The 27,275-nt window shown below is 51.9% G+C and overlaps 1 protein-coding gene across 3 annotated transcripts in view; it reads right to left on the bottom strand.

Moving 5' to 3' along the window:
* Nucleotides 1-27,275, bottom strand: part of CHD1 (chromodomain helicase DNA binding protein 1) — a 1,484,343-nt gene that overhangs the window by 42,603 nt on the left and 1,414,465 nt on the right. For 2 of the 3 annotated variants that reach the window (XM_085632543.1, XM_085632545.1), the window contains one exon: nucleotides 23,157-23,376. In XM_085632543.1, the coding sequence (XP_085488669.1) occupies nucleotides 23,157-23,376 (220 nt within the window). The remainder of the gene's footprint in view (nucleotides 1-23,156; nucleotides 23,377-27,275) is intronic. The other variant, XM_085632544.1, reaches the window with a different exon arrangement.

Here is a 27,275-nt window from a genome sequence, read left to right on the forward strand (position 1 = left end):
CTTTAAGGTTTATGCAATAACTCCCTCCTTTCTCCAAGTCTTCGCAGAGATTGAGTCCGCCCTGGTAGTACCATCTTACCATGGTGGGGAGAGGATGCCTATGATGAAGCAGGACACAATATTGTGTTAGAGGCATCCTCTTCCATTAAGGATGTACTACTAGACCTCCTTTAACCACACATGACTAGCAGTATTTAGGATCTCCACATCTTACCACGGTTTCCTGGCTTATCGCATTGTTATAGGCAACCTACTTCTTGTGTGTTTGTTGTATCGTGCTTGGGGACAGTAGGGTTGCCTTGTCTTCCCCGGACTCCCTCTTTAGTGGTTTAGCCAATGTTATGGACTGCCAATGGGGTAGGTGATGGTGAACCCTGGGACGAGCCTGCTATCAACAGCCATCGTCAACGTAGGGGAAGACTGGGACCACTGACCTCCACAGGTGTGCTGTAACAAACCCTTTTGTGAATACTAGAGGGGCACTGATGAGGGAAAATGGGAGCACAGCAAACTGGAAATGCTCTTGGTCTAACGTGAACCCCATGTAATGTCTGTGGGCCTGCAGAATGGCAATATGGAAATACTCATCCTGGAGGTACAACACTACCGTCCTGGGCAGACAGAACCCGAGTCAAATTGAGCATCTTCAATTTCTCTTTCCGTGGACAGGTGTTGAGAAGGCGAAGATCTAGCATTGGATCAAGGCCTCTGTTTTCTTGGCACCAGAAAGTAGCAGGAATCGCAACCACATCCTACTTCTGATGCTGGCGCCCTTTTTGACGGCTTGTTGGAGAAACTGTGCTACCTGATGGAGCAAAAAGAGATGGTCTTCCATCAGCCGTCTAGGGATGGTGGCAAGTGTGGTGGAGTCTCCAGGAAGGGTGGGGCATAACCCTTCTGAACAACCTTAAGCATCCACTTGTCAGAAGTTACTGCTTGCCATTGGGACAGGTAGTAGCTGATTCTGTCGCCAACAGGATGAGTGTGCTGCATGGAGCACCCACTAATGAGGTTTTGAAGCTGTAGTAACCAGAAGGGTAGGGTACAAGACAATACGCTCAGTGTGGATGCTGCGTCCTCTATAGGATCTGTGCCTCTGGCCACGAAAGGGCAGGAAAGCTTGCTGGCCTGGGGCATGAGATGGGTATTGCAGAAACCCAAGGGAGCCTTGACCATGGCCACGGAAGAGGCGAAAAGACTGTTGCTGGCTGCGGGAGCCCAGGCAGAGGCTGAAGGATCTGGAGGTGACTCGTCTCTCTTGAAGCACTCGAGGCCATGCAAGCCTTGCCGCTGAAGAGGCAGCAGCAGTCAAAGGGCACGGCTATCAACGATGATTGGACATCCCCTGAATAGCCTTTGTACCGCAAACAGGCATGGATGCGCAGTGCCACTGTGGAGGCCATGGCCCTGCCTAATGAATCAGTCATGTACAGTCCACATTGAACTTTGAACTTTACTGTGCCCCTGTCATCAACCAATGCCAGGTTCAGATGGCCCTCTGAAAGTAAGGAAGCAACTGCACAACCAATTCCCACAAGGCATGGGAGTGTGGGGTTAAGAAACATACGGTGTTTACTGAATAGCAATGTCTAATTGGGGGAAAAGAAGATCCAGCCTCTTGGATACTTATCTAGTGGGGTGGTAGGAAACATATTTGGGTTTATCCTGGCTGCCAAGGGATGCATCACACTAGGCTCTTTGGAAAGGTATGCTGGAATAGGAAGGCTGGATCTCCAGGGGCGGGGTGATGACATTGGCCAATCATTTTGTGCACAGGAACACCTGTGCAGGGTTTGCCCCAGGAGAATGTTGGTGAGGGCTTCATTACAGGGGAACACTGACTCTGCAGAGGTCACCCATGTCAAATCGCCTCTGTCAAGATATTGGTCTTAAGCTCAATAGAGAGTATCTGGAAGTCAAGAACCCCCACTGCCCTGCGCATCATGGTCGTAAAAGTTGAGCATGGCCTGGAGGAGAAATCAAGCTAATGTCTGAAGAGGTGTCCAAACCACTGTCATCACCCAGCGCCTCAAACCAGTTTTCCTCCTGGGAGTAGTCCTCCCAGCGGCAGTAAACCTCTACGTTATCACCTGCTATAGGAAAGGAGGGTCTGTTCATGGGTGGAAAGTCTGGGGTTGGAAATAATCAAGGCGGTGACTTTTCGATGTCCACTGGCCCCGTCTCTGAGTTGGAGAGGAGAATAGGTTCCTCTTCCAGTGGTGCCGGGCACGGCATCGGTTGGACCCAGACCAGGAAAAAGGGAGGGACCAGTGTCCGCGTCAGTGCAGTGCTGGGGGCAGATCAAGAGGGCTAGGCTGGCACGGAGGGCAAACCAACTGATGGTAACCTAGCAGGGGCACCTCTTCGCTCCATGGGCCTAAAGGCATGGCAGAGGGAGCCATGGGCCCAAAGATGGGAGTGAACAGCATTGTACAACTCCTTGAGCTGAGCAGGAGTTGCTCTGGAGCTCCAGGAACTTAGGGAAGCATGGAGCACATCCAAGAGCAGTGGGGCTTGGCAGCATGAGGCTTACTAGGGGAAGCCAATGAACGCTTCAAAGTTGTCTTCATGTGTTTCTTTGACTTACCCGACTTTGAAGACAAGGACGTGGAGTGGGAAAATGTTCATCCATGGGAACGGCCCAGAGATCTCCCTCCGGATCGGCACAGAGCCTTCTTCTGATGCTAGGAGCTTCAATGCCCGCACATAAACCACCTTCGGGTGCATCGACTTGCAGTCGGCGCAGGCCATGGGGTCGCAGCCTGACCTCAAGCACTACAGGCAAACCAAGTGTGGGTAAGAAAAAGATATCTATCTGACATTCCTCACATGGCTTAAATCCTGTGAGCTTGTTTGGATACATGTCCCTAGCACACTGGGAGTAAAACTTAAAAAGTCAACAAAAAGTAAACGAAACAAAAAAAAAAAGAGAAGGAAAAAAGGTCAAAAAGTGACCTAGGTAGCTCTCCGAATCCAGGAACTGATGTCAGTGCTCCAGGTTGCACCTATATAGGCAGCGCGCTTGTCCCTTCAGATGCTGGCCTGGAGCCCATCGACATCACCTACCGGTGTGCAGAGGTTTTCCTAAAGCTAGTCTGCCACCTGGGAAATATTCTAAGGTGAGAAATATGTGGTTAGAAGCCTCTATTAGAAACAGTGGCATTACCTTCCGCCACACCTAATAGTCGCCACCAAACCCGCTACAAATCCACTATATGTATGTATGTGTATATATTTTTGTTGCTTGCAGTCAGTATGTGTGTGTGTGTGTGTGTGTGTGTGTGTATGTTTGGACATAACAATTAAGGGATTCAGGAATATTGCCCGGTGCTAAACTCTCAGTGCACTGGTTCCCCACCAGTGTGAACATTTGAATTAGAAAAAAATAGCACTGAGATGAAAAACAATATTAAACATCAGATATTCTTGTGATGATTTCTTTATTCAATCACTTGCTTTAATCTCCTAATAGCGCAAATGTGTTTCAGACACACTGTACTTCTCCAGGGTTGTTCATAAAAATAGAAAATATACATATCAGTCCTTAGAAGTATTAAAAATTCCAGCATTTGTTCAAAGAATTCCGTATGATAAAACATTTTAAAGTACAAAATGAAAAGCTAATTCAATATCATATTTTCATTTAATTATTCTTCAGGGTGCAGGTCTTCTGCCAACAAATTTTGGTAGTGTGCGATAGTTATATAAAAAACAATCTTTTTGAGTGCTTATCAAAATGTTGTTTCGAATTTATATCAAGGGGATTATGAACAAATTGAAATGCTGAATTTATTGCACAAGTTACTTACCTTCGGTAACGGTATATCTGTAAGAAACATTAGTTAGTTAGATTCCTTACCTTAGAATATCCCCAGGCGTCAGGCTGGATCCGGAAAGATTTTTCGTCAGCAGTACCCCTGCGCATCGGTAGGTGTCATCTGCGGCTCCGCGTCTGTCGTCGGCGTCGTGATCACCAGGATGATGTCAGAGTACTTAGACGGCGCCCTCGCGCACTGACGTCAGTTCTGTACATAGCTTTCTGCGCCAGGAATGCAGAGTCAATCAATCAATCAATCAGTGACACTTATAAAGCGCGCTACATACCCGTAGGGTCTCAAGGCGCTGGGGGGGGGGGGTGCCGCTACTGCTCGAATAGCCAGGTCTTCAGCTTCTTCCTGAAGGAGAGGTGGTCTTGGGTCAGGCGCAGGTCGGTCGGGAGGGAGTTCCAGGTCTTGGCGGCCAGGTAGGAGAAGGACCTTCCTCCTGTAGTCGCTCTTCGGATGCGGGGGACGGCGGCGAGGGCGTGGTTGGCTGATCGGAGGTGGCGTGTGGGAGCGTAGAAGTTGACTCGGCTGTTGAGGTAGCTCGGGCCTTGGTCGTGTAGGGCTTTGTGTGCGTGGGTGAGGAGGCGGAAGGTGATTCTCTTGTTGACGGGGAGCCAGTGAAGGTCTCTCAGATGTCCGGAGATGTGGCTGGATCGTGGGATGTCGAGGATGAGTCTGGCTGAGGCGTTCTGGATCCGCTGGAGTCTCTTCTGGAGCTTGGCGGTGGTACCGGCGTAGAGGGCGTTACCGTAGTCCAGTCGGCTGGTGACGAGGGCCTGGGTGACGGTCTTCCTGGTCTCTGTGGGGATCCACCAGAAGATCTTCCGTAGTATGCGTAGGATGTTGAAGCACGCCGAGGAGACGTTGTTGACCTGCCTGGTCATGGAGAGGGAGGAGTCCAGGATGAAGCCCAGGTTACGTGCATGGTCTGTCGGTTTGGGTGCGGTGCCCAGGGCGGGAGGCCACCAGGAGTCGTCCCAGGCGGAGGGTGAGGAGCCCAGGATGAGGACCTCCGTCTTGTCCGAGTTCAGTTTCAGGCGGCTGGTCGTCATCCACTCGGCTACCTCTTTCATCCCTTCGTGCAGGTTGGCTCTGGCGGCGGCGGGGTCGTTGGTCAGGGAGAGGATCAGCTGGGTGTCGTCGGCGTAGGAGATTATGCTGAGGTTGTGTTTGCGTACGATGGCCGCGAGGGGGCTCATGTAGACGTTGAAGAGGGTGGGGCTCAGAGATGATCCTTGGGGGACGCCGCAGATGACTTCGGAGGCCTCTGACTTGTACGGTGGTAGGCGGACTCTCTGTGTTCTTCCGTCGAGGAAGGAGATGATCCATTCCAGCGCCTTGTCCTTGATTCCGATGTTGCTGAGGCGCCGTACTAGGGTGCGGTGGCAGACCGTGTCGAAAGCCGCGGAGAGGTCTAGGAGGATGAGGGCCGCTGTTTCTCCATTGTCCATCAGGGCTCGGATGTCATCGGTGGCGGCGATGAGGGCGGTCTCGGTGCTGTGTTTGGCTCGGAAGCCGGACTGTGAGGGGTCGAGGGATCCGTTCGTCTCGAGGAAGGCCGCCATCTGCTTGTTGACTGTCTTCTCGATGACTTTGGCTGGAAACGGGAGAAGCGAGATGGGGCGGTAATTCTTGAGGTCGGTGGGGTCCGCTGTTGGTTTCTTGAGTAGAGCGCTGAGTTCGGCGTGTTTCCAGCTCTCGGGGAAGGTGGCGGTGTCGAAGGATGTGTTGATGATGTCTCGCAGGTGGGGTGCGATGACAGCGTCGGCCTTGTTGAAGACGTGGTGAGGGCAGGGGTCGGTCGGTGATGCGGAGTGGATGGAGTTCATCGTGCGGATGGTGTCTTCGGTGCTGATCGGGGTCCAGGCGTGGAGGGTGGTGGTGGGTGGGGGTGGTTGGACGGTCATGGTGTGCGTTGGTTGGTTGTTGAAGCTACTGTGTATGTCCGTGATCTTGTTGTGGAAGTATGAGGCGAGGGATTTGCAGAGGTCTTGCGATGGGGTGATGTCGTTGTTTCCTGCGCTGGGGTTGGAAAGCTCTTTCACGATGTTGAAGAGTTCCTTGCCGTTGTGTGCGTTGTTGTCCAACCGGTCCTTGAATGCTGTTTTCTTGGCGGCGCGGATCAGCTGGTGGTGTTTCCGGGTAGCAAGTTTGTAGGAGGTTCTGTTGTCCGGTGTCGGTTCCCTTTTCCAGACTTTCTCGAGGGCTCGGCAGTTCTTCTTGGAGCTCTTGAGTTCGTCGGTGAACCATGGGGCCTTCTTGCTGCCGGGTCTGCTAGGCGGGGTCCTCAGCGGGGCGAGTTCGTCCGCGCAGTTGCTGATCCACTTCGTGAGGTTGTCGGCGGCCTGGCTGGGGTTCGCTGAGCTGGCAGGAGGGTGCTGGCTCAGGGAGGTGGCGAGCTGGTCTGCTGTGATCTTGTTCCAGCTTCTGCGGGCGGCCTGTTGCTGGTGATGGTGAGTCGTCGTTCTCTTAAAGGTGAAGTGGACGCAGCTGTGGTCCGTCCATTGAAGCTCTGTGGCGTGGCTGAAGTCGATGTCTGTGCTGGATGAGAAGACGGCGTCGAGTGTGTGTCCGGCGAGGTGGGTGGGGGTGGACACCAGTTGCTTGAGTCCCAGGTTGGCGAGGTTGTCGAGCAGGGTGCTAGTGTTGTGGTCGTTGTTGTTCTCCAGATGGAAGTTGAGGTCTCCCAGGAGGATGTAGTCAGCGGAGGGGAGGGCATGCGGGCTGACGAAGTCGGCGATGTCCTCGCTGAATTGCGTGCGTGGTCCAGGGGGTCGGTAGATCAGGGTGCCTCTGAGGGTGGTGTTCGGGTTGGTGTGGATCTGGAAGTGCAGGTGTTCGGCGCTGGTCAGGGTGTTGTCGATGCTGGTCGTGAGACGGATGGCGTTCCTGTGGATGATGGCGATGCCTCCTCCCATCTGGTTGGCGTTTCGGTCCCTCCGGACGATCTTGTAGCCCTCTGGGATAGCGATGGCGATGTCGGGAGCTGAAGAGGCGTTCATCCAGGTCTCCGTGAGGAAGGCAACGTCAGGGGCTGTGGCGTCTAGGAGGTTCCAGAGTTCGATGGTGTGTCTGTGGACGGAGCGGGTGTTGAGCAGGATGCACTTGAGGTGGGTGCTGCTGGTGTTCGACTTGGCGGGTGCTGGTGCGGGGCTGGTCTGGATGCAGGAGAACTTGCAGGCGTGGCAGCTGAAAGGTCCGTGGGTGTGTCGTGGTGTGGCTTGGTGGCAATCTTGGAGTCGGCCGGTGTTGAGAGCGATGAGGGTGGCGGCGGAGTACGTCAGGCGGGTAGGTCGGGGTCTTCGTGGGCCAGGGGTCCTGGCGCTGGACGCGATCCGGTCGCGGACGGGCGCAGACGGGCTTACCTTTGGCGCACCTTCGGCGCTTAATCGGCGCACCCGCTGCGCGTGGCCACTGCGCGTTCGCACGGTCGCCATTTAAGGCGAAGTGCGCGGGTGGGCGGAGCAGCTGGGAGGCGGGAGCGGGGAGGGTTACAGAAGGCAAAAGGGGCGGGGACAGGCGGCGGTGGCGGGAGCGGGGAGGGTTACAGAAGGCAAAAGGGGCGGGGACAAGCGGCGGTGGCGGGAAGGGAGGGCGGGGGCGCCGAGGTAGGCGGACAGCAAGGAAGGAAGCAAACACGGGGAAAAATGAAATAGCAGCAGAACAGGCACAAATAACGATAAACAAGGGAAAAAAATAGAGAGTTAGACCAAGCAGGCACAAAGTCACGTTAAACAAGGGCAAAAACAACTGCAGCGGCGGCAGCCGGCAGACGAGGCAGAGGGCAGCGAGGCAAAGGGCAGGCAAGGGGCACACGCAGCAGCTGGTGGCCGTGCGGCGCGGGGGTGTCCCACAAGAGTCATGCAAGAAACCGACACTGGTGCCATGAAACTAGGGCCCTGAAAGGGATGACCTTAACCCTAGATATCGGTTCGCAGAACGGGGAGGATGGGTAGGGCGGTAAGGAATCTAACTAATGTTTCTTGCAGATATATCGGTACCGAAGGTAAGTGACTTGTGCATCTGAAAGAAACACGTTAGATTCTTTACTTTAGAATAGATACCCCATCAATACCAACCCCGGTGGTGGGACTGCGAACCAAGATCACACCAGCCAACGAAGAGTTGGTCGTCCACCCGGAACGGTTTTGTGCGATCCAGATAAAAGGAGAGCGCACATTTTGGGTCCAGACTGTGGAGCCTCTCTTCCTCTTTCGAGGGATGCGGAGGCGGAAAGAAGGAGGGTAAGGTAATGGACTGCCCGATGTGGAAGGCAGTAACCACCTTAGGAAGAAAAGAAGGGCGAATCCTCAGAACAACCTTGTCCAGATGGACAGAGAGGAAAGGAGGTTTAGAAGAAAGAGCCTGGAGCTCACTCACTCTTCTGGCAGAGGTGATCGCAACCAGGAAAGCAGTCTTGAGAGTCAGAAGACGAAGAGGACAGTTATGAAGTGGCTCAAAGGGAGTGCACATTAGATAAGGTAACACCAGATTTACGTCCCACCGAGGCATTACAAAGGGAACAGGAGGGAACATGTGAGTAATGCCTTTCAAGAATCTATTGACAACAGGGGACTTGAAAAGAGAAGGCTCATCAGGAAGCCTCAAGAAGGCTGAAACAGCTGAAAGATATCCCTTGATGGTTCCCAGAGCAGAGCCCTGCTGGGCCAGGGAAAGAAGAAAGAGGAGAACCTCAGAAAGAGGGGTGGAAAGAGGATCCACAGCCTTTGCTGTGCACCATGCCACAAATTTGTCCCACCTGCAGGCGTATGCCGTTTTAGTGGAGGGACGCCTGGCTGCCAGAATGACATCACAGACTTCAGGAGGCAAGTCAAATGGCATCAACTGCCGCCGCTCAATCTCCACGCATGGAGGTGGAGGCTGGACAGGTTTGGGTGGAGGACCGTCCCCTGCTGCTGCGACAGAAGGTCCTCCTGAAGAGGCAGTCGAATCGGGGCATCGATTGACAGACAGTAGCTTGGGACACCAGTATCTTCGTGCCCAATACGGAGCCACAAGGATGACTTGGCCCGGTCGCGCCTGACCTTCAGCACTCTGGGCCAAAGTGGTATAGGCGGAAAGGTGTATAACAGACCGCAACTCAACTCGCGACGAAAAGCGTCTCCGAGCAAGTGCCGCCTTGGAAATTCCAATGTGCAGAACTGATGACATTGCGCTTGCTCTTCGGTGGTGAATAGATCTAATCAAGGCTCTCCCCACTGCCGAAGAGGCCTTGCGCCACGTCAGAGTTCAGACGCCACTCGTGATCCATCATGCACCGGCGGCTGAGTTCGTCCGCCCTGGCGTACAGAGAGCCCGCCAGGTGTTGAACCACCGGGCGATGCCCTGAGGTTCCAGCCATGAGCCTCCTGAGAAAGGGTCCACGACCCCACCCGACCCTGTTTGTTGCAATACCACGTGGCGGTGGTGTTGTCCGTGAACACCTGCACTACACTTCCCCGGACAGAGGGAAGGAATGCCTTCAGTGCAAGCCGGATCGCCCGCAGCAACAAAAGGTTGATATGGAGCCAGGACTCCGCTGGAGACCAGAGGCCTCTGATCTCCGCCTCTCCCATGTGGACCCCCATCCCAGGAGGGACGCATCCGTCAGCACTAAGTGCTCCGGTTGGGGTAGGGAGAGGGATCTGCCACTGACCCAATCACAGTCCGTGAGCCACTACTGTAACTGTCTTGTAGTGCCCTCCGAGATCAGGACGTGGTTGGACAGGTTGCCCTGATGATGAGCCCACTGGAACTTCAGGTCCCACTGCAGAGCCCGCATCCGCCACCTGGCGTGATGTAGCCGGATGCAGGAGGCCATCAGACCCAGCAGCCGTAGGGCCATCCTGACCGAAACTCAGGATAAAGGCTGAAAGATAGGAATCAGAGCCTGAATATCCGCTGTTCGGGAGGATAGACCCGAAACTGCGCAGAGTCCTGAACCGCTCCAATGAAGAGGAGCTTCTGGGAGGGACTCAGATGTGACTTAGGCACGTTGATGGAGAACCCCAGTGAATGCAGGAGGTCGGCCGTAGTCTGGAGGTGGGAGACGACTTTTCGGGGTGAGCCCGCCTTCACAACCAGTCGTCGAGATAGGGGGAAGACCGGAACCCCTAAACTGCGCAGATGAGCTGCGACCACCGCCATCACTTTTGTGAATACCTGAGGGGCACTGGTGAGGCCAAAGGGGAGCACGGTAAACTGAAAGTGCTCGTGGCCTACCGTGAACCGCAGATAACACCGGTGGGCCGGCAGGACGGGGATGTGGATGTGGAAATAAGCGTCCTGCAAGTCCAACGCTACCATCCAGTCTCCAGGGTCTAGGGCAGCTAGAACCTGAGCTAAAGTCAGCATCTTGAACTTCTCCTTCCAGAAGAAGGGGATGACGCTCCTGAGGTCCAAGATAGGGTGTAGGCCCCATTTGCCCTTCGTGGGAACCAGAAAGTAGTGGGATTAACAACCCCGTCCTACTTCTGGGCCAGGAATGCGCTCGATGCCCCCCTTGGCCAAGAGGGCCGTAACTTCCTCCTGCAGAAGTTGCAAGTGATCCCCGACATGCGGTGGTACTGCAGTGGCATGGCTGGAGGGGTCGCCTTGAAGGGGAGGGAGTAGCCCCTTCGGACGATTTGCAGCACCCACCTGTCCGAAGTGATGGTACGCCAGTGGAGCAGGTGATGGTGAACTCTGCCGCCCACTGGCGTGGAATGGGTCTGAAAGCTCGGACTAGGAAGGCTTTGAGGCAGATGCTGCGGGAGGGGATGTGGACTGACCGGCTCTCTGTCCCCCTGCTCCACCACAGCGGAATCCACGTCCGCAACCGCGTTGAGGCTGGTTCAGCGGCCTGTGGCTGGACGAAAGTGCGGGGGCGCCCCTTCCTTGGCCACGAAAGGGGCGAAAAGCAGAAGTTTACTGGCGCTGGGCCGACAGACCCAAGGACTCGGCCGTAGCCCTGGAATCCTTAAAGTGCTCCAGTGCACTATCTGCTTTGTCGCCAAAAAGGCAACGCCCATCAAAGGGCATGTCCATGAGAGTGCTCTGGCCATCCCCTGAAAAGTTTGTGGGCCTCAGCCAGGCGTGACGACGAATCGCCACCGTCGTTGCGATCGCTCTACCTAGCGAGTCCGTGTTGTCAAGTCCACATCTAATGGAGTACCGTGCTGCATCACGCCCCTCAGCAAGAGCCTGGGCGAGCCGTGTCCTGGCCTCCTCTGGACACTGGGGCAGCACGTCCGCCACCGTATCCCACAGAGAGTGGGTGCAACAGTCCAAAAGGCACGCGGTATTAATGGACCGCAATCCCAGACTGAGGGAGGATAACTGTTTCTTGCCAAACTGTTACATCCTTTTGGATTCCCGGTCCGGAGGTGCGGACGGGAAGGCGGTTTGGGACGTGGAGGCCTGGATAACCAGACTCTCAGGGGTGGGGTGTATGGACTGAAAGCTGGGGTCGCCTGGAGCTGGGCGGTGGCACCGGGCCACGTTCCGATCCACAGGAGAGACTGTGGAGGGCTTCGACCAAGTGCCCATCAGAACGTCGGTGAGGGCCTCATTAAATTGCAGCAGAGGCTCCGAAGAGCTTACTGGTGGTTCAAGCACCTCAGTGAGGAGGTTAGACCTCACAGCCGCTGCAGGGATCTCCAGGCGCAAGGCCTGGGCCGCCCTGCGCAGCACCACAGCATACGTAGCACCCTCCTCCATAGCCACAGAAGGAGGAGAGATGAAACCAGTGTCAGGCGAAGTGTCTAGACCACTGGCCTCCCCCAGCTCATCTGCCCAGTCCTGACTTAACTGGCACTGCTGTGCCAGAGGGTCCTCAGACCCCTCCCAGTCCTCCCCTTCATCCGTGTCCTGGTAAACAGGCAGAAATGACAGGCCGGGTCATAGGCGAAAGGCTCACCCATCGATGCCGGAGACGGCGCCGAGCTGCACCGCTCTGAAACCAGGGACGGCGTCATCTGAGGACGGCACCGGCGCCAGCAGAGGAGTCGTGAGGTCAACTGGCATCGACCGGGATCCAGGCCTGCGGCGTCGGGACCGAAGTCAACGACCGCGCCGGGGCCGAAGGCGCCGGCTCGCTAGGACCCCCAGTCGGACCTGCAGGGCCCAAAGGCGCGCCGGCAGGCCTCGACGCCGGGAAGAGAGTCCTCATGGCCACGAAGAAGTCTCGAATCTCGCCCGGAGTCGCATGACGCCCAGGGACCGGAGGGTGTGGGGCAGGATGCGACTCCTGCGGCTCCAGCGGAGCCGCGCGGGTGGTGCCACCCGAACCCTCGGCCGAGCAGCGCGACCGGCTAAAGGAGTCAGAAGAGTGATTTTGCTTCTTCGACTTTGTTTTTGCCATGCCTCGACCTACCTGAGTGCGAGGACTTGGATCCTGACGAGCGGTGATGACTGCGTCTGCAGGATCTCTAGGAGCTTGCGGGAGCACTCCCATCTAGCTTTCGACGTCAAGGCCCGGCAGTCGGGGCACGACTTGTCATCGTGGTCGGCCCCAAGACAGTAGAGACACCGATGGTGGGGGTCGGTAACCGACATCAGTCGGCGACAGACGTCACACGGCTTGAACCCGGGCATCCCTATCAGCACCAGGGGTTGAAGTCGACTCGAAAAAAAGATAGACAAAATTTCCAAAAATGACTAGGGGTACGCTCTTCCCGGATCTGCGCTTGCTGGCGCAGAAAAAAGAAGAACTGACGTCAGCGCGCGAGGGCGGCGTCTAAGTACTCCGGCGACGTCATCACGGCGATCACGACGCCGACGACTGACTGACACAGAGCTGCAGACGACGCCTACCGACGCGCAGGGGTACTGCTGACGAAAAATCTTTCCGGATCCAGCCTGACGCCTGGGGATATTCTAAGGTAAGGAATCTAACTAACGTGTTTCTTTCAGATATGTATCTTTAGTGTACTACTTGCCAGGAGAACCAGTAGTACCATGGTTAAATGAAAATATGATATGGAATTAGCTTTTCCTTTTGTACTTTAAAATATTTTATCATACGGAAATGTTTAAACAAATGTTGGAATTTGTCATATTTTCTAAGGACTGATATGCATATTTTCTACGTTTATGAATAGCCCTGAAGAAGCGCAGTGTGTGTGAAACACGTGTTGGCTGTAATAGGAGATTAAAGCAAGTGACTGAATAAAGAAATCATCACAAGTATATCTGATATTTGATATTGTTTTTCATCTCAGTGTTATATATTCTATTTAAAATTTCCACACTGGTGGGTACCAGTGCACTGAGAGTTTAGCACCGGGCAAAATTCCTGATACCCACAATTCATATGTGCATACATACACACATACATATGCACACACATACATATACAAAAAATAGTACAGAGATGAAAAACAATATCAAACGTCAGATATTCTTGTGAAAATTTCTTTGTGTATATACACATACATGCAGAAAACCTGTTTGATAAATATACACAAAGGTTTACATACAAAACAAAAGTTCATGCAATTTGGCTTCCCATGTTAATTCTTATTGGAAACACTGTTCTCTGACACAGAAAAAGCAGCATAATGCAAATCACACTAAATTTGTAAGGACGATAGAACACTATGAAAGCATGCTTTTTGTAAATTGGTGTACATCCGCTCAGCCGTTTTTGAGAAATTTGCATTTAAATAGGAGTTAAGGTAAGGCATGAAGAGGTTAACCCATAGGAAAAGTTAGAGACATCTGGATGGTTGGTTCCGCGGTACTCCTGTACCAAAATTTAAAAAGAAATGCTCTGACCTGATTAATTGAGTGAGCTTCATCTTCCATTGGTCTTTTTTTTTTTTATAATTTTTTTTAAAATTTTGGTTTTATTAACATTTCCAGACTCGCAAAATGATCATAGCAGAGGTTATACATCACAAAAAGATACAACAGTAAATACAGTACATTCCTTTCGAAACAGGACTTGTTCACAATATCAGCCTTACAGTATTAGAGCATACTGCGGATTCTGGACGCAGTTAAAATTTTCCAGTGTATATAAACCTTAACACTTAACATATTACCCCTCCGCCTGCAGAGTTGTGTTAGGCGTGCCGTATCAGTCCGGGTTCTAAGAGTTGGACCACTTCTATGGGGTTTGTGTGTCTGCTTCATTCCCAGGCACCGGGGACTCCCGTGTATTACTGATAACCCTGAACCATCTTGACCTGTCTGTAACCCCTCTGTTTCCCCCGGAGGAAGGTCCTCTCTCATTGACATGTCCGTTATCATAGTGTACCAAACCCTCGCATTGTCTTTGGCCCTTTTGGAGGCGGGGTGTTTCGGACTCATCCATCTAATTGCTATTCTTCGTTTGACTAATACTAGCCCCAACTGGAGAAATTTCCTTGTAAGTTTTTAGCTTTGGGTTTGGGGAGGAGTCCCAATAGTACCTCCTTAACAGAGTGTGGTATCGTCGATGCTGTAACTTTTTGTAAACAGTCTATCACCTTCCCCCAGTAAGGTGTCAACTCTGGGCAATCCCATATCATGTGCATAAAGTGGGTGTCGGTATACCTAAATTTGGGACAGTGGGCGGGTCGGTCCAGGTATATTTTGTGTAGCACCCGTGGGGTCAAGTAGGTTTGATGTTCAATGTTGTATTGCGTAAGTTTAAATCTAGCGTTGGAGCTAATTTGTTTGACCCCTTTGTGCACCCTCTTCCACTCATTCTCTGTTAAGGGTTCATCTAGTATAGCATCCCATTTAGTGTTAACTGGAAGGGGGCCAACAGGAATATCCCCTATAAGCGCTTTGTAAATGTGTGAAACCAGTCTACATCCTCCCCCCCAGAGTGGAAATAGCCTGCAGGGTTGCCGTTGTTTGCAGCTCTTGAGGAAATGCCGACCACAATTCACGGGCTACCGCCAAAACCTTAGCGTATTGAAGATATTGCTCCTTGCCTATCTCAAATGTAGGCTTCGCCTCCTGCCTTGTTAGGAATCGTTGGGTGGCATATAGATCTCCCATCATGTTGCAACCCCCCTCTGTCCATTTAGTGATTGACATAATTTGACCTATCCGTTTAAATTGTTGCACGGCCCACAGCGGAGCTTCCGGGGCATAAGGTGCCCTTTTCACCACAGATTTGATTGCAACTTCCCAAATTGTGGCCACATGTAGAACAATGTACAGGATCCGTTCAGGCACCCCAACCCCAACATGAGGAGCTCAGGGAGAAGGACCTCCCGGTGCGTGCCCACCAGTAACCGTTTCACCCAATTGCCATGTTCGTCTAGCCAGTGCACTGCATGCTGGAGTTGCGCCACCATGTAATAGAGTTCCAACTGTAGGACCTGAAGGCCTCCCCGATCCCAAGTCCTCTGCAAGGTGTCTAATTTTATTCTTTTCCTTTTGGATCCCCACAATAGATCTACCAATAGGCGCTCCAAATGCTGGAAATACGCAAGTGGTACTCGGTAAAGTGGATTTTGCATGACAGACAGACAGCGTGGTAAAATCACCATTTTTGTCAGTGCCATTTTACGCATCAGTGACTACGGTAGTTCTCTTATAAAAACAATCGATTTTTAGATGCCCTCCACACACCTCCCCACATTACTCTCCAAATAAGCCACTTGTGTGTGCGCTAGCTTAATCCCCAGGTGTCATACTGCATCTCTGACCCAGTGCATTCCCACCTGAGGTATTTCGTTCTCTCCCTTATCAACCAGGCGTCCCATGGGGAAGAGGTTACATTTCCCTGGATTGAGGCACAGTCCTGATACCTACCTGAATCTAGACAGATCCCTAAGAAGTACAGGCACTGCCTCTTCAGGATGCGGAAGATATACAAGCGTGACGTCGGCCTACATAGACACCACGTGGTTAACATTTCCCAAATGGATCCCCCACCTCTCCATCTCATTTCTGAGGGTAATCGCCAGGGGCTCCATCACAAGAGAAAATAAAATTGGAGACAGGGGGCATCCCTGTCGGGTAGCCCTTTGTAGTTCGAAGCTATCTGATTACCTGATATTGGAGGCGCATCCTAGCCGTAGGTCTAGTGGACAGTATTTTCATCCATGCTATACACTTTTTCCCTAGTCCCATCTTTCTGAGCACTGTCCACATGTAACTCCATTCAACTGAGTCAAAGGCCTTTTGAATATCCAGGAGGCACAGTGCCCAGCTCTCTTCCCGGAGATGTGGTGCATGCCAGATATGTGCAAGTCTGCGCAGATTGTGTGTGGTGTTCCGTCCGGGGATAAATCCGGCCTGGTCTGGGTGACCAATAAGGACACATACAGCAGCAGACGTGCCGTCAGTATGCCACTTAAAATATTGTCAGCAATTTTCAGGAGAGAAATGGGTCGATAGGAGCTTGGGGAGAGGGGCCCTCTGTCCGGCTTGGAGATCATAGACATCAGAGCTTCCATCATGGTTTCAGGGAACTCCCTGCAAACCAGGGCTTCATTGAACACTTCAAGAAGACAGGTAGCCAGTTGTCACGCAAGAAGCGCCCCCGACCTGTCCCCCTCCATGTGCAGTCTTTGTCTATTGGTGGTATATCTGTGTTTTTCTAGTCTGGTCCAGGCATCTAGTAACTCTCTGCGGACCCACTTCCATTCGGCCATTCCGGCAGGCGCCTTGTATAGGGCATCGTCCATTGTCTTAAGCTGCTTTGCTAGAGTTGTAATACAGTCCCTTAACTGGTGTTGTACCCCATATGTGGTCCGCTTGCAAACCCCCCTTAGGACCACCTTCATGGCCTTCCACTCTGTTGGTCTATTAGCTGTCGACCCCCAGTTGTCTTCGAAGTAATGTTGTAAAGCCTCCATTACTGTCTGTGCATATGGGGGGTCTGTGAGTGCTTCAGCCCTAAGTCGCCAGAGCAGAATGTCCGGCTGACCCGGTCCACTTTTCAATGTAAGTAATAGTGGTGCATGATCAGAGCGAGATCGCGGTAAGTAGGATAGTCCCTCCATGGTAGCAGAGAGACCAGGTGACAGACAGCAATGATCAATTCAAGTACATGTGTTAGCAGCTGGAGTGTAACAGGAAAACACTATTTTGGTTGGATTACGTGGCCTCCATTAGTCTCTGAGTTGCATGCCCATCAGTATGGTATTGAGTGATCTCGACATGCGAACTTTGGTATTATCTCTAGGGGGTTCTCTGTCTAAATCAGCATCGAAGATGCAATTGAAGTCCCCAAAAAGAATGAGTTCTGCTCCCATGTATGGTGTCGCCGCTTTTAGGGTTGAGGGAAAGAAATCGGGGCAGTCAGAGTTAGGGGCATAGACATTAACAATACAAATCTCCCTACCTTCCCACCTTCCGAATAAGATGACATACCTCCCGTCTGGGTCCAGGACATGATGCAAGTGTTGGAAGGGGATCCCGGTGCCAGCCACACCAGTTCCCCTCATGCAAAGCCTGAGTACGAGGTGGCGTACAGGTGGCCCGCCATCTTTTCCGTATGCTTGATATGGTATTCCCCCATATATGCGTTTCTTGAAGCTCTGCTATTGCTATTCTATACCGCTTTAAAAATGTGTGCACTTTGCGGTGTTTTTCTAGCCTGGCCATCCCCCGTACATTCCAAATAAGTATCTTCAGCGTTTGCACTGGCATGGTTGTTTTTCTGTGTGTGACTTAATTCTTCCACCCTTTCCCATATAAATCTGATTCTTCGACCCGGTAGTTTGCGTGACAATGCAATCCAGCGCGAACCAAAAAGTTCCCCAACAAACTGAAAAAACATTTGAAACTTAACATTCCCAACCCCCTTCCTACCCCATGGGCAGATGTGTGAATTTCGATGTGTATGTTGCGACCCCAAAAAAACGCAACACATACCGCCCCATTCCACCCCCCCCACCCAGAAAACATTTTAAGATCTTTAGCATAAATGTCTAAGAGCTGGAACCTAGTCCTGTGTCGTCTAGTGAATAAGTATTGATATCTATTGAGTGCTGTGCTAGAGAACTAGCTATGTCATGGTGCGAGATTGCTCTCAAGCATCCCAGGCGGGCCTGGACTCTGTTGGGGGGGGCGTCGCTACTTCTGCGGTTGCCCTTGCCCCTATTATGAATAATGATCAGCATGATATTCCAACTATACAAACAGAAGAGGATTAAAAGGAGACAAAGAAATCTGCTAATACGATCCCCACTTACAAGTCTCTTAGGGACCCCACCAGGATACAATTACTGACTGAACTTATCTGTACAGGTTATCTCTCAGGCTTTCACCATTCAGTGTTCATCTGTGTCTGCTGCCTGGATCACCAGTCCCAGCTTCTAGGTTCAGCGTCATCTCAACCGAGTCCGGTACTGTCTGTGTCCAAGGCCTGTAGTGTGCCATCTTGTAGGACTGCAATTCGACCCAAGCTCGTCGTCCTCTTGGTTTGTGGCTGGCATGTAGGTTGCCTACGTCTCTGTAGTGGCGTCTTTGTTATCGTTGCTCCAGTGGAGGCCACCAGACATCTCACCTCCGGAGCTCTGGTATCTAGCCAGTCACTCGCCTCTTCCGCTGAGAGGAAAAACAATGTGCGGACTTCATTTTTCACCCGGAGCTTAGCTGGGAACATAAGGCTGTATTTTAAGTTTAGATCTCGCAGTCTTCGTTTGACTGCAATGAAGGTCTTCCTTTGCTCCTGCACTCTTTGGGTGTAATCAGGGCACACCGAAATGGAATGTCCCTCAAAGAAAAAACAGCTGAAGGAGGTGATCTCTATCCCTAAAGTTGAAGAGCTTCGCAATGATAGCTCAAGGAAGTGCTACTGGAAATCCAACGAATCTCAGGTTTCCTCTACTCGACCTTCCTTCAGAATCTTCTGCCCTGTTATCCAGCTTTATAACCTGTTGCTTAAGTTCCACTACCATGGCACTAAGATTTTTCACCTCTGTCTTTAAGGCGTCCATTTCTTTCTTGTTGACAGTCACTCTATAAGAGACCTTCCGCAGATCGCACCTAAATAAATTTACGTCTATGGCCACTGCATTTATTTTTTGACCATGTCGTCTCTGGTCGATTGAATAGCTTGGATGACATCCGTTAGTGTGGGAGAGTCCTCAATTGTCCGTTCAGCGGTCCCTTCCCCTCGTGCAGGATGTTCATCCCTAGCATCAGGGCCGTGGGATAGGGGCTGAGCATAATTCAAGATTTTGCTGGTTTGTGTTTTCGCTGCTTTGTCCTTCCCATGATTACCGGCGTAGTGTGTCGTCTGCTATCATGTAGAACACCTCCAGGTAGGTGATTCACCCTGAGATCTGTACCCAGGAGCCTCAACCCGTCTGCTTCTCAGCTCACCTGAGCCCGGGCTTCGCCTCCTTTTCTGCCAACCCCTCAGTGGCACTCTCCCATGGGTCCCCACGAGTGGTCCGGCTCACTAGGTCCTTAGGGCAGGATGTGACAGGGATCAGCGTCGTGCTATTTCACAGCGGTCCCAATGCAGCCTCCCGTGCTTGTCTCACAAGGGGGCTTCCTTTATGGTCCCTGCTTGTTCTTAGTTCTGCTATGTTGGCCCCAGGATTCTGTCCCTCAGTTCTTCTCACCTCCCAAACCCCACAGGGCACGATTGATTCCCATGTCAGGGTTCTCTTTTCTCCCTGGACGGGTCAGCTCAAGCTGGTCCCACTGCAGCCTGCCACGATTGACTCCTAAGGAATCCTCCTTCGGGGCCTCTGCGTGTTCTCAACGCTGCTTTACTGGGCTCAGGCCGCTTCCTCTCAGGTTATCTCGCCTACCAGGCCCCGCAGGGCACAGTCAATTTCCAGGGCGAGGGCATCTATTCAACCCAGGCGCGTCAGCTCAAGACGGCGTTTGCGGCCCGGGTTTCCATTTCAGGTGCCTCACTCCCTTCGGAGGTCAGTGAAAAAGTGGGCGCCTCCCCACAGGTGTGAGGGGGAAGTGGTCACAGCCCACTGTCTCCAAAGTCCTGAGTCACCTCCAGCAGCAATTGACACCCGGAGACAGCCCCCTCCTTCTAGGCCATCGCCCGAGGCCCCACTTCCCAGGGTCTCGGCTCCCTGTCACGACGCTGTTTGTTGTGTTGCGTACCACGCGATGGTTGCAGTACGGCCTCAAACCACCTTGCAGCCGAAGCCCATTCTCTCCTGAGGCCGCAGAGTTTTTTTGCCTCAGTCACAAGCCTAGGTAGGGTCTCAGAGCGCTACGGCCCGAGTCGCACCTCCGGCAATCAAGATGGCGCCAACTCCCCTCATTGGCCGGGTCTTTATTTCAGCGGTCGCTGGGTTCCTGGGTGGTTACGATGACCTTGTGCAGTCATGCGGGGTCCCATGGCAACTAGGAAACCGTTTAGAGGGCATAGATAGTGCAGGATGCTTCAGGATTGTGCCTTAAATCGGGCAGCTGCACGGAGCACTGCTAAAACGCGACTATGCAGCCATGATGGTAAGCCACGCCCCCTCCATTGGTCATTTTGTTACAGCGGCATGAGCTGTTGGTTGATCACAACATAAAAGAACGTGTTGCCGCGACCATTACAGGACTCACTCATAAAAGCTTGGAGCTCCCAATGCAGTCTTTCTTGCCTCACCTGCATTGGGACACAGGTCCTTCTGTACATCTTTCTGCCTCTCTCTCAACTGCCTCTCCTGCATGGAGGTTGATTGGTGACAGTGAATGGCTTTTGATCTTCCTCTCTAAGTGGATGGTGTTCTCATGGCAGCAAGGCGTCCTCCCACTAAAACTATTTATGAAGGACGCTAGGATAAGTTTGTGGTGTGACGTTCATCCCATCATACGCAACCCTTATAGGCTACTCTTTCTGATGGTCTCTTGTTTAGTTTATCTTTGGCCCAGCAATGCCTTGCAGCGGCCACAGTTACAGGGTATTACATTGCTATTGCAGTTTTTGCACATTTACCAGATCAACAGTCTCTCTTCAAATCACCTTTGATGTGTTTTTGAAGGGGTTGTTGACCTACATGTTTCCATCTGTCCCATCTCTAATGCCACAATGAGATCTGTATTTCGCCTTGACTTACCTGATGTGCTGGTCTTACGAGCCTATGCACAGTTGTTCTTTGGAGCTGCTTACTCTTAAAAGATGTTCCTTGTGGTCTTAAAACGGTGTTCCTCACTGCCATGGACCCAGCAAAGCAAGGTAGTAAACCTCAGGCCTGTCTACTTATGTCTCCTTTTTTACAAACAAGTTTATCTTTCGCATGAAGGCAGCATTTCTTCCCAAGGTAGTCAGGCCCTTTCAAGTAGGACAAGCCATCACTTTGGCATCCTTTTATGCACCGCCTCTCTCATCAAAGGAAGAAGAGCAAATACATCACATTGAACCTAACAGTGCTCGCAGTTTTTACATCGGGAGGATAGGGAACTGAGGCAAGACAAACAGCTGTTTATTGGTTTCTCTGGAGCAAAAAAAGGGCAAAACAGAGCAGAAGAGGACCATCTCTTGATGGATTGTCCTATGTATTAAGATCAGCTATGGGCCTGCCAAGTGGCAACCTCCAGAAGGCTTGAGGACTCATTCTACTTGGTAAAAGGGTCCTAAAACAGCAGTAGCACGTGGTGTGGCAGTCTTAGATATTTGCCGAGCCTCCTCATGGTCACGAAACATTACAGCCTCGACAGCCAGGTTCGGCAGAATGGTCATTTTGCCTGTTCAGTCTTGGAGGATTTCCAAGACTGAGCCATTCCATAGACCAACCACCTGGGAAGTACTGCTTTGGTATCTATTCATACTTGGTTGCTGTGACCAATATCCATCACCGCTATGCATTAGTATGCTAAACCTCATCCCTTGCATGTTGGGCTTTCCCTCGGGAGTGTATTCGATTAGTGAACTGCCAGTATGCCTCAGTGACGGTATTTCCCATGAGTCCAATCTTCATTTTATATTTTTCTGTAAATTTTATATTACTGGGCGCAAAAAGTTTATTCGCCCAATATTTCAGAAATATGAATTCACCCAATGTCGCCCAGCTCTGTTTTTCCTTCAAATGTCACCTGATCCCTATGTATGTTTCACCCTTGTGTCCTATTTATGTCTGATTCTAGTAAATAAGAGATTGATTAGCCCATAGCTTGCACCTTAACTGATGACGGCACTGGTTAGTATGTATCTTTTTTTTCTAAATGAATTTACTTGTTTTTTAATATTGCATTTTTAATCCAACTCTTTTTACCTGGTTTTTATCTGTAATCATTGATTATTTTGTGATGAAAATTAGATATATTAACTGACTATATGTATGATTCACACTTTTATGACCTTAATGGTTAAGGTTGAATAAAGTTATTTGAATTTGGTATCTATTCAAAAGGTGATCAATCTGCAGTTAGAAGTCTGTTTCAGAAGAACAAGTAACTTAACTTTAGTAATGTCTTTTCTGGTAGAGGCTCTATCTAACCAGAGATTCATCACCTACCATCCCACCTCCTTGTTCTGTATAATGGAAAGGTTGTAGATAAAGAGATGCCACTATTTAAATTCTGCACAGTCTATTACTGATTTCTTGAAGCACCATGTCAGTTGGTACGGGAAACGTACAGAAAGAATCCGATGCCAGCACTTGCAGGTGGCCTATCTGTACTACTCCTGATGTCATACCTGCACGATAGAGTGGCACAACACAATATCATGTTGTGCAACACCACTTGTCGGAGCTGGAGGGAATTGCTATGTAAAAGTTTCTGGATCCAGTCTGACACCTGGGTTATTCAAAAGGTGAGGAATGTGGGGGTAGAAGTCTCTAGCATAAAGCTTAATTCTGCAGTCTCTCTCGAATACCAACTATTCTCATTGATGGTGGCTTGTGTTCCGAGCAGTGGGGAGACTCTCTGTACAGCAGTATAACAAGAGGCCGCAGCCTCCCTGGTATAATCAATGGCACTAGCTCTCATCAACCTCTTTATCATTTACTTAGTTCACGATCTTGGGTAAAAGTATTTTAAAAGTATCAATTATAGAACAGCATGGATAGAAGGAATTGCATAGAGTGTGCAGAGAGTTAAGAAATGTGATTATCTCCCAATAGCTTAACGTCAACAGCCAGAAGCAAATGCTACACCCAAATACATCTGAATATATAACCCACATGATAAATGGAGAAAACCTCTTGCGAGTGCAAAAAGTGAAAGCACATTTCGAGGCTGACCCTATATAAGAACATGATCTGTCATCAAGAGACAGTCAACCTAAATTGTTAAAATGATAGAAAGGAATAGGCAAGGTGGATCTAGGGAATGGGGATAGAAAGAATGGTCCAGTAAAGCTCTGAAGTCACAAGTCATAGGCCTATAGATGCAGTATACAGTTATATTATTTAATTAGGATCCCTTGCAATACGATGAGAATGTTTAGGTCCCGATGATAGATTAAATACAAACAATCACACAATTTACCTGTTTTCCTGTTTGAAGTGATGATCCCGATCCCAATCCCTGTGATCTTTGCCATTGCTGAAGGAGGAATATGGTCTTTTCCTTGAGTCACATTTGCTGTAAGCATCTCCTTGATGTCGCTCTTTGTGATTATCATACTGCGATGAATGTCTGTCAGAAGAATAACTGTCTCTGCTGCTGTCATCATGGTTTGTATTTTCTTTCAGCCTGTCAACATCTGCTTTGAAACAAAATGATCAGCATGTTACAGTAATTATGAAGAAATATTAAGAGGTATAGCCGTCTAAGACTGAAAATGAAAAAGTAAATTACCTTTGGAAATTTGTTGCCCTGATGAATACTCAATACTATTTTTCTGATAGATAGCCAATCTTCTAGTACACTGATCAAACTTGAAACATTCCCAGGCTCATATTGACTGTGGAAACCTTGATACTTCCCACAACAGACCACAAAAGATGTTAGAGCAGAGCACACATACACGCAAAAACAAATTGGACATCACAGGAATTAACCCTTCTGCACCCATCTCTCACATAAGTGCTGCCTGTGCAACAAATACAGGTTTTGTTGAAATTACTATGCCTCAGAGACTAAGGGTTCTTAAGAGGTTACCCATGTTAAATACTTCTTCATTGTCCAGGTGCCCGGCTGACCCGCCGGCCGTGAGTCGTCCTGCGGCCCAGTGGTCGCCCTCCCCCCCCCCCCCCCGGAACCCGTGAACTGGTTTATCGGCCCTTTCGGGGAGATTGGCGCGACGGTGGGAGAGCAGGCATGTCCACCAAACAAGATGGCGACCGGGCGAAGGTGAAGACGACCCGCCGCGGCCCGGCGCCTCAATCCAACAGTTTGGATCGCTACACCCTCCAGAAGGGATCTCCGGAGACATCCCGCACATCCCCGGCGGGCCCGACGGAGGCATCTGCTCAACCGGTGGATCTGACCCTCCGGGACGTCATGGGCGCCATCGCAGAGATGAAGGCCTCAGTGGACCAGCGCTTCGACACCCTAGCGCAAAAGATAGACTCGGTCCTGGTGGATGTTAGCCTTGTGAGGGCTGACTTGTCCAAAACCAACGACCGGGTCGATTCCCTGGCCCACACCACAACGAGCCTCACGACGGACGTGGTGGCCCTCCAAAAGGAGGTGCGCCGGCTTGGCCAGGCGAGCGCCCTGATGGACCGGCGACTGGAGGATTCCGAGGGTCGGGCCCGGAGGAATAACGTTCGCATTGTGGGAGTGCCGGAGGGACGAGAGGCGGAGGCGGCAGATCTTTTTGTGGAAGAATTGATCCTTACCCATCTCCAGCCCCGGGGGCTGAGTAAGCTTTTTGCGGTGGAACGTGCTCACCGGGTCCCTGGGGGCAGACCTAAGGCCGGTGCCCCGCCGCGGCCTCTCATTGCCCGGATTTTTAATTTCCGGGACAGAGACGCTATCCTGCAGACCTCCAGGCAACAGGGACCGGTCAAGCTTGATAACATGGATGTGCATTTCTACCCAGACTTTACTCCGGCGGTCCAAAAACTGAGACTGAGTTTTCTTGGAGTTAAACGTCGCCTACGGGACCTGAACCTTAAGTACTCAATGCTTTTTCCAGCTAAGCTAAGGGTGGAGGTGGATGGGCGCACGCACTTTTTTGACCGACCCGAGGCGGCTGGGGACTGGTTGGACACTCTGCCTGGAGATCGGGGCCGGGGGGGTGGGGGGGGGTGCGGTTGGCGGGGAGGGCCCGCCGGATCAGAACTGAGGGGTGAAGAATAGGCCTTGCTCTGGACAACATTCCTTTACCATTTTCTGATCGTTTATGTTCCCCTCCGATGGAGGTCGGGTGGGGTCTGTTGGGGGCTTCCCTCCTCCTCTGGGGGACTAGTTAGTTTTTCATCTATGGGGCAACAGGCACACTGCACTTTGGGGGGGCTGTCTGGGCTCATGCAGGGGTGCAGGGAGGGGGGAGTTCTGTTGGGATGGGGGGGTGGGGGGGGTGTGTTGTTTGTTTGCACCGCAAGGCAAGCCCTTTACTGTATTGTTGCTCTCGAGATGCTCTGTGGGGGACGACTGATTGCTTCTACGTATGATGGGGGGTAGGGATTTGACTGTGTTGTCATGGAATGTTAACGGTCTGGGGGACAGGATTAAGCGTGGTGTGGTCCTGCAGTACCTGAAACGTATCTCACCAGATGTTATCTTCCTGCAGGAGACGCACCTTATAGGTAACTCCTTTCATGCCATGAATCGGCGAGGCTATCGTTTGGTGGCCCACTCGGGCTTCACCTCGGGCTCGCGGGGGGTGGGTATCATGATTAAGAACTCGCTCCCGTTGGAGATTGATGAGGTGCGCCATGATGAGAGGGGACGCTACACTGTTCTGGTGGGTAGAATGGAGGGTAGAGTGTTTGTTTTTATATCAGTGTACGTTCCGCCTGGGTTACAATCTACTACATTTGCGGATTTGGGGCGCCTCCTCCTGGACCTCCCGGGTGGCCTGCTGGTGGTTGGGGGGGACTTTAATGCGGTAGTTTCTGGGTCTATGGATCGCCATCCCCCTAGGGACCTCCCCCGGGCACAGGCCTGGCTGTCCGGCCTTTTAGATACTCTGGGCCTGGTGGATTGCTGGCGACTAAAGCATCCCGCACAGCGGCAATACACCTTCCACTCGGGTGCCCATGGTAGCCTCTCGCGGCTTGATTACATCCTTGTCCCGGCGGCCTATGCTGGGAGGGTGGGAGAGGTGTGCCATCTGGCGCGGGGCATTTCAGATCACTCCCCAGTACTGTTACATTTCGATGTCTTCCCTAGGGGGGAGGGCAGGGTGGCTCCAATCAATGCTTGGTACTTGCGTGACCCCACTATTCGTGCCGACTTGATCAAATCCTTACAGCGATACTTTGATGAGAATGTGGGGTCTGTCATCTCCCTGTGGGAGGCTTTTAAGGTAGTTCTCAGAGGGGAGGCCCTCTCCTTTATCTCCCATGCCCGGAGGCGCGAGCGGGAGGAGGTAACCCGGGTGGAGGCCGAAATTGTGGAACTAGAGGGTGACCTGGGGAGCGGGGTAACAGACGCCAAGTTGCATGTTCTGCACCTCAAGCAGGCGGCCTATAGGGCCCTCGTCACGGAGGCGGCCAGGGGCCTCAGTAGAGAGCAACAGGGGCGACTGTATGATGTGGGTGATAAGGCTGGTAAATTGATTGCGTGGTTGGACAAGAGGGAGAGAGCGAGTCGTGTGGTTCCTTTGATTGAGGGGATGGATGGTGTGCCTGTCACCGAGCCGGAAGCCATTGTCTCCTGCTTCGCGGATTACTTCCGCGAGGTGTACTCCCCGGTTTCTCCCTGCTCGGAGGAAGATTCCCATGCCCTGCTTCGGGACATCGCGCTGCCCTCCCTTACGGTGGAGGACAGGGATTTGCTGGACGCTCCTCCCACCTCGGACGAAATTGCCCTGGCTATTCGCTCGGTCGCATCCGGCAAGGCCATGGGCCCCAATGGTATCCCCATCGAGCTCTACAAGCTGCGACCGGATGTACTGGCGCCCCACCTGCGCGCCATGTTCCTGGCGGCCCATTCGCAGGGTTCCCTCCCGCCGGACCAGCGTCTGGCCACAATCGTGGTGATCCACAAGGAGGGGAGACCCCGTGAGCGGGTTACATCCTATAGGCCTATCTCGCTCTTGAACGCGGAGCCCAAAATCCTCGCCAAGGTATTGGCCAACCGGCTGGTTGGCGTGGTGGGCGATTTGGTCCACCAAGACCAATCTGGCTTTATACCCCATCGCAACACGGCTCTTAATCTGCGACGCTTGCATGGGGTGCTCGCGCGTGTCCCGTTTGTGCGGGAGCCGGCCATCTTGGCGTCCTTAGATGCCACCATGGCGTTTGACACGCTTGAATGGCCATACATCTGGGCGATGCTGGCGAAATTTGGATTTGGACCGGGATTCATTAGCTGGGTCAAATTGTTGTATTCGGGCCCATTGGCGCAGGTGGTGGTGAATGGGCGAGTCTCGGCCCCCTTCGCGCTGGGGCGGGGCACGCGTCAGGGTTGCCCCTTGTCACCGCTCCTGTTTGCATTGGCCTTGGAGCCCTTGGCGGAGTGGCTGCGGTGGCACCCCTCCATCCGTGGTCT

The sequence above is a fragment of the Triturus cristatus genome, chromosome 2_1 (assembly GCF_964204655.1).
Source record: "Triturus cristatus chromosome 2_1, aTriCri1.1, whole genome shotgun sequence".
Lineage (NCBI taxonomy): Eukaryota > Metazoa > Chordata > Amphibia > Caudata > Salamandridae > Triturus > Triturus cristatus.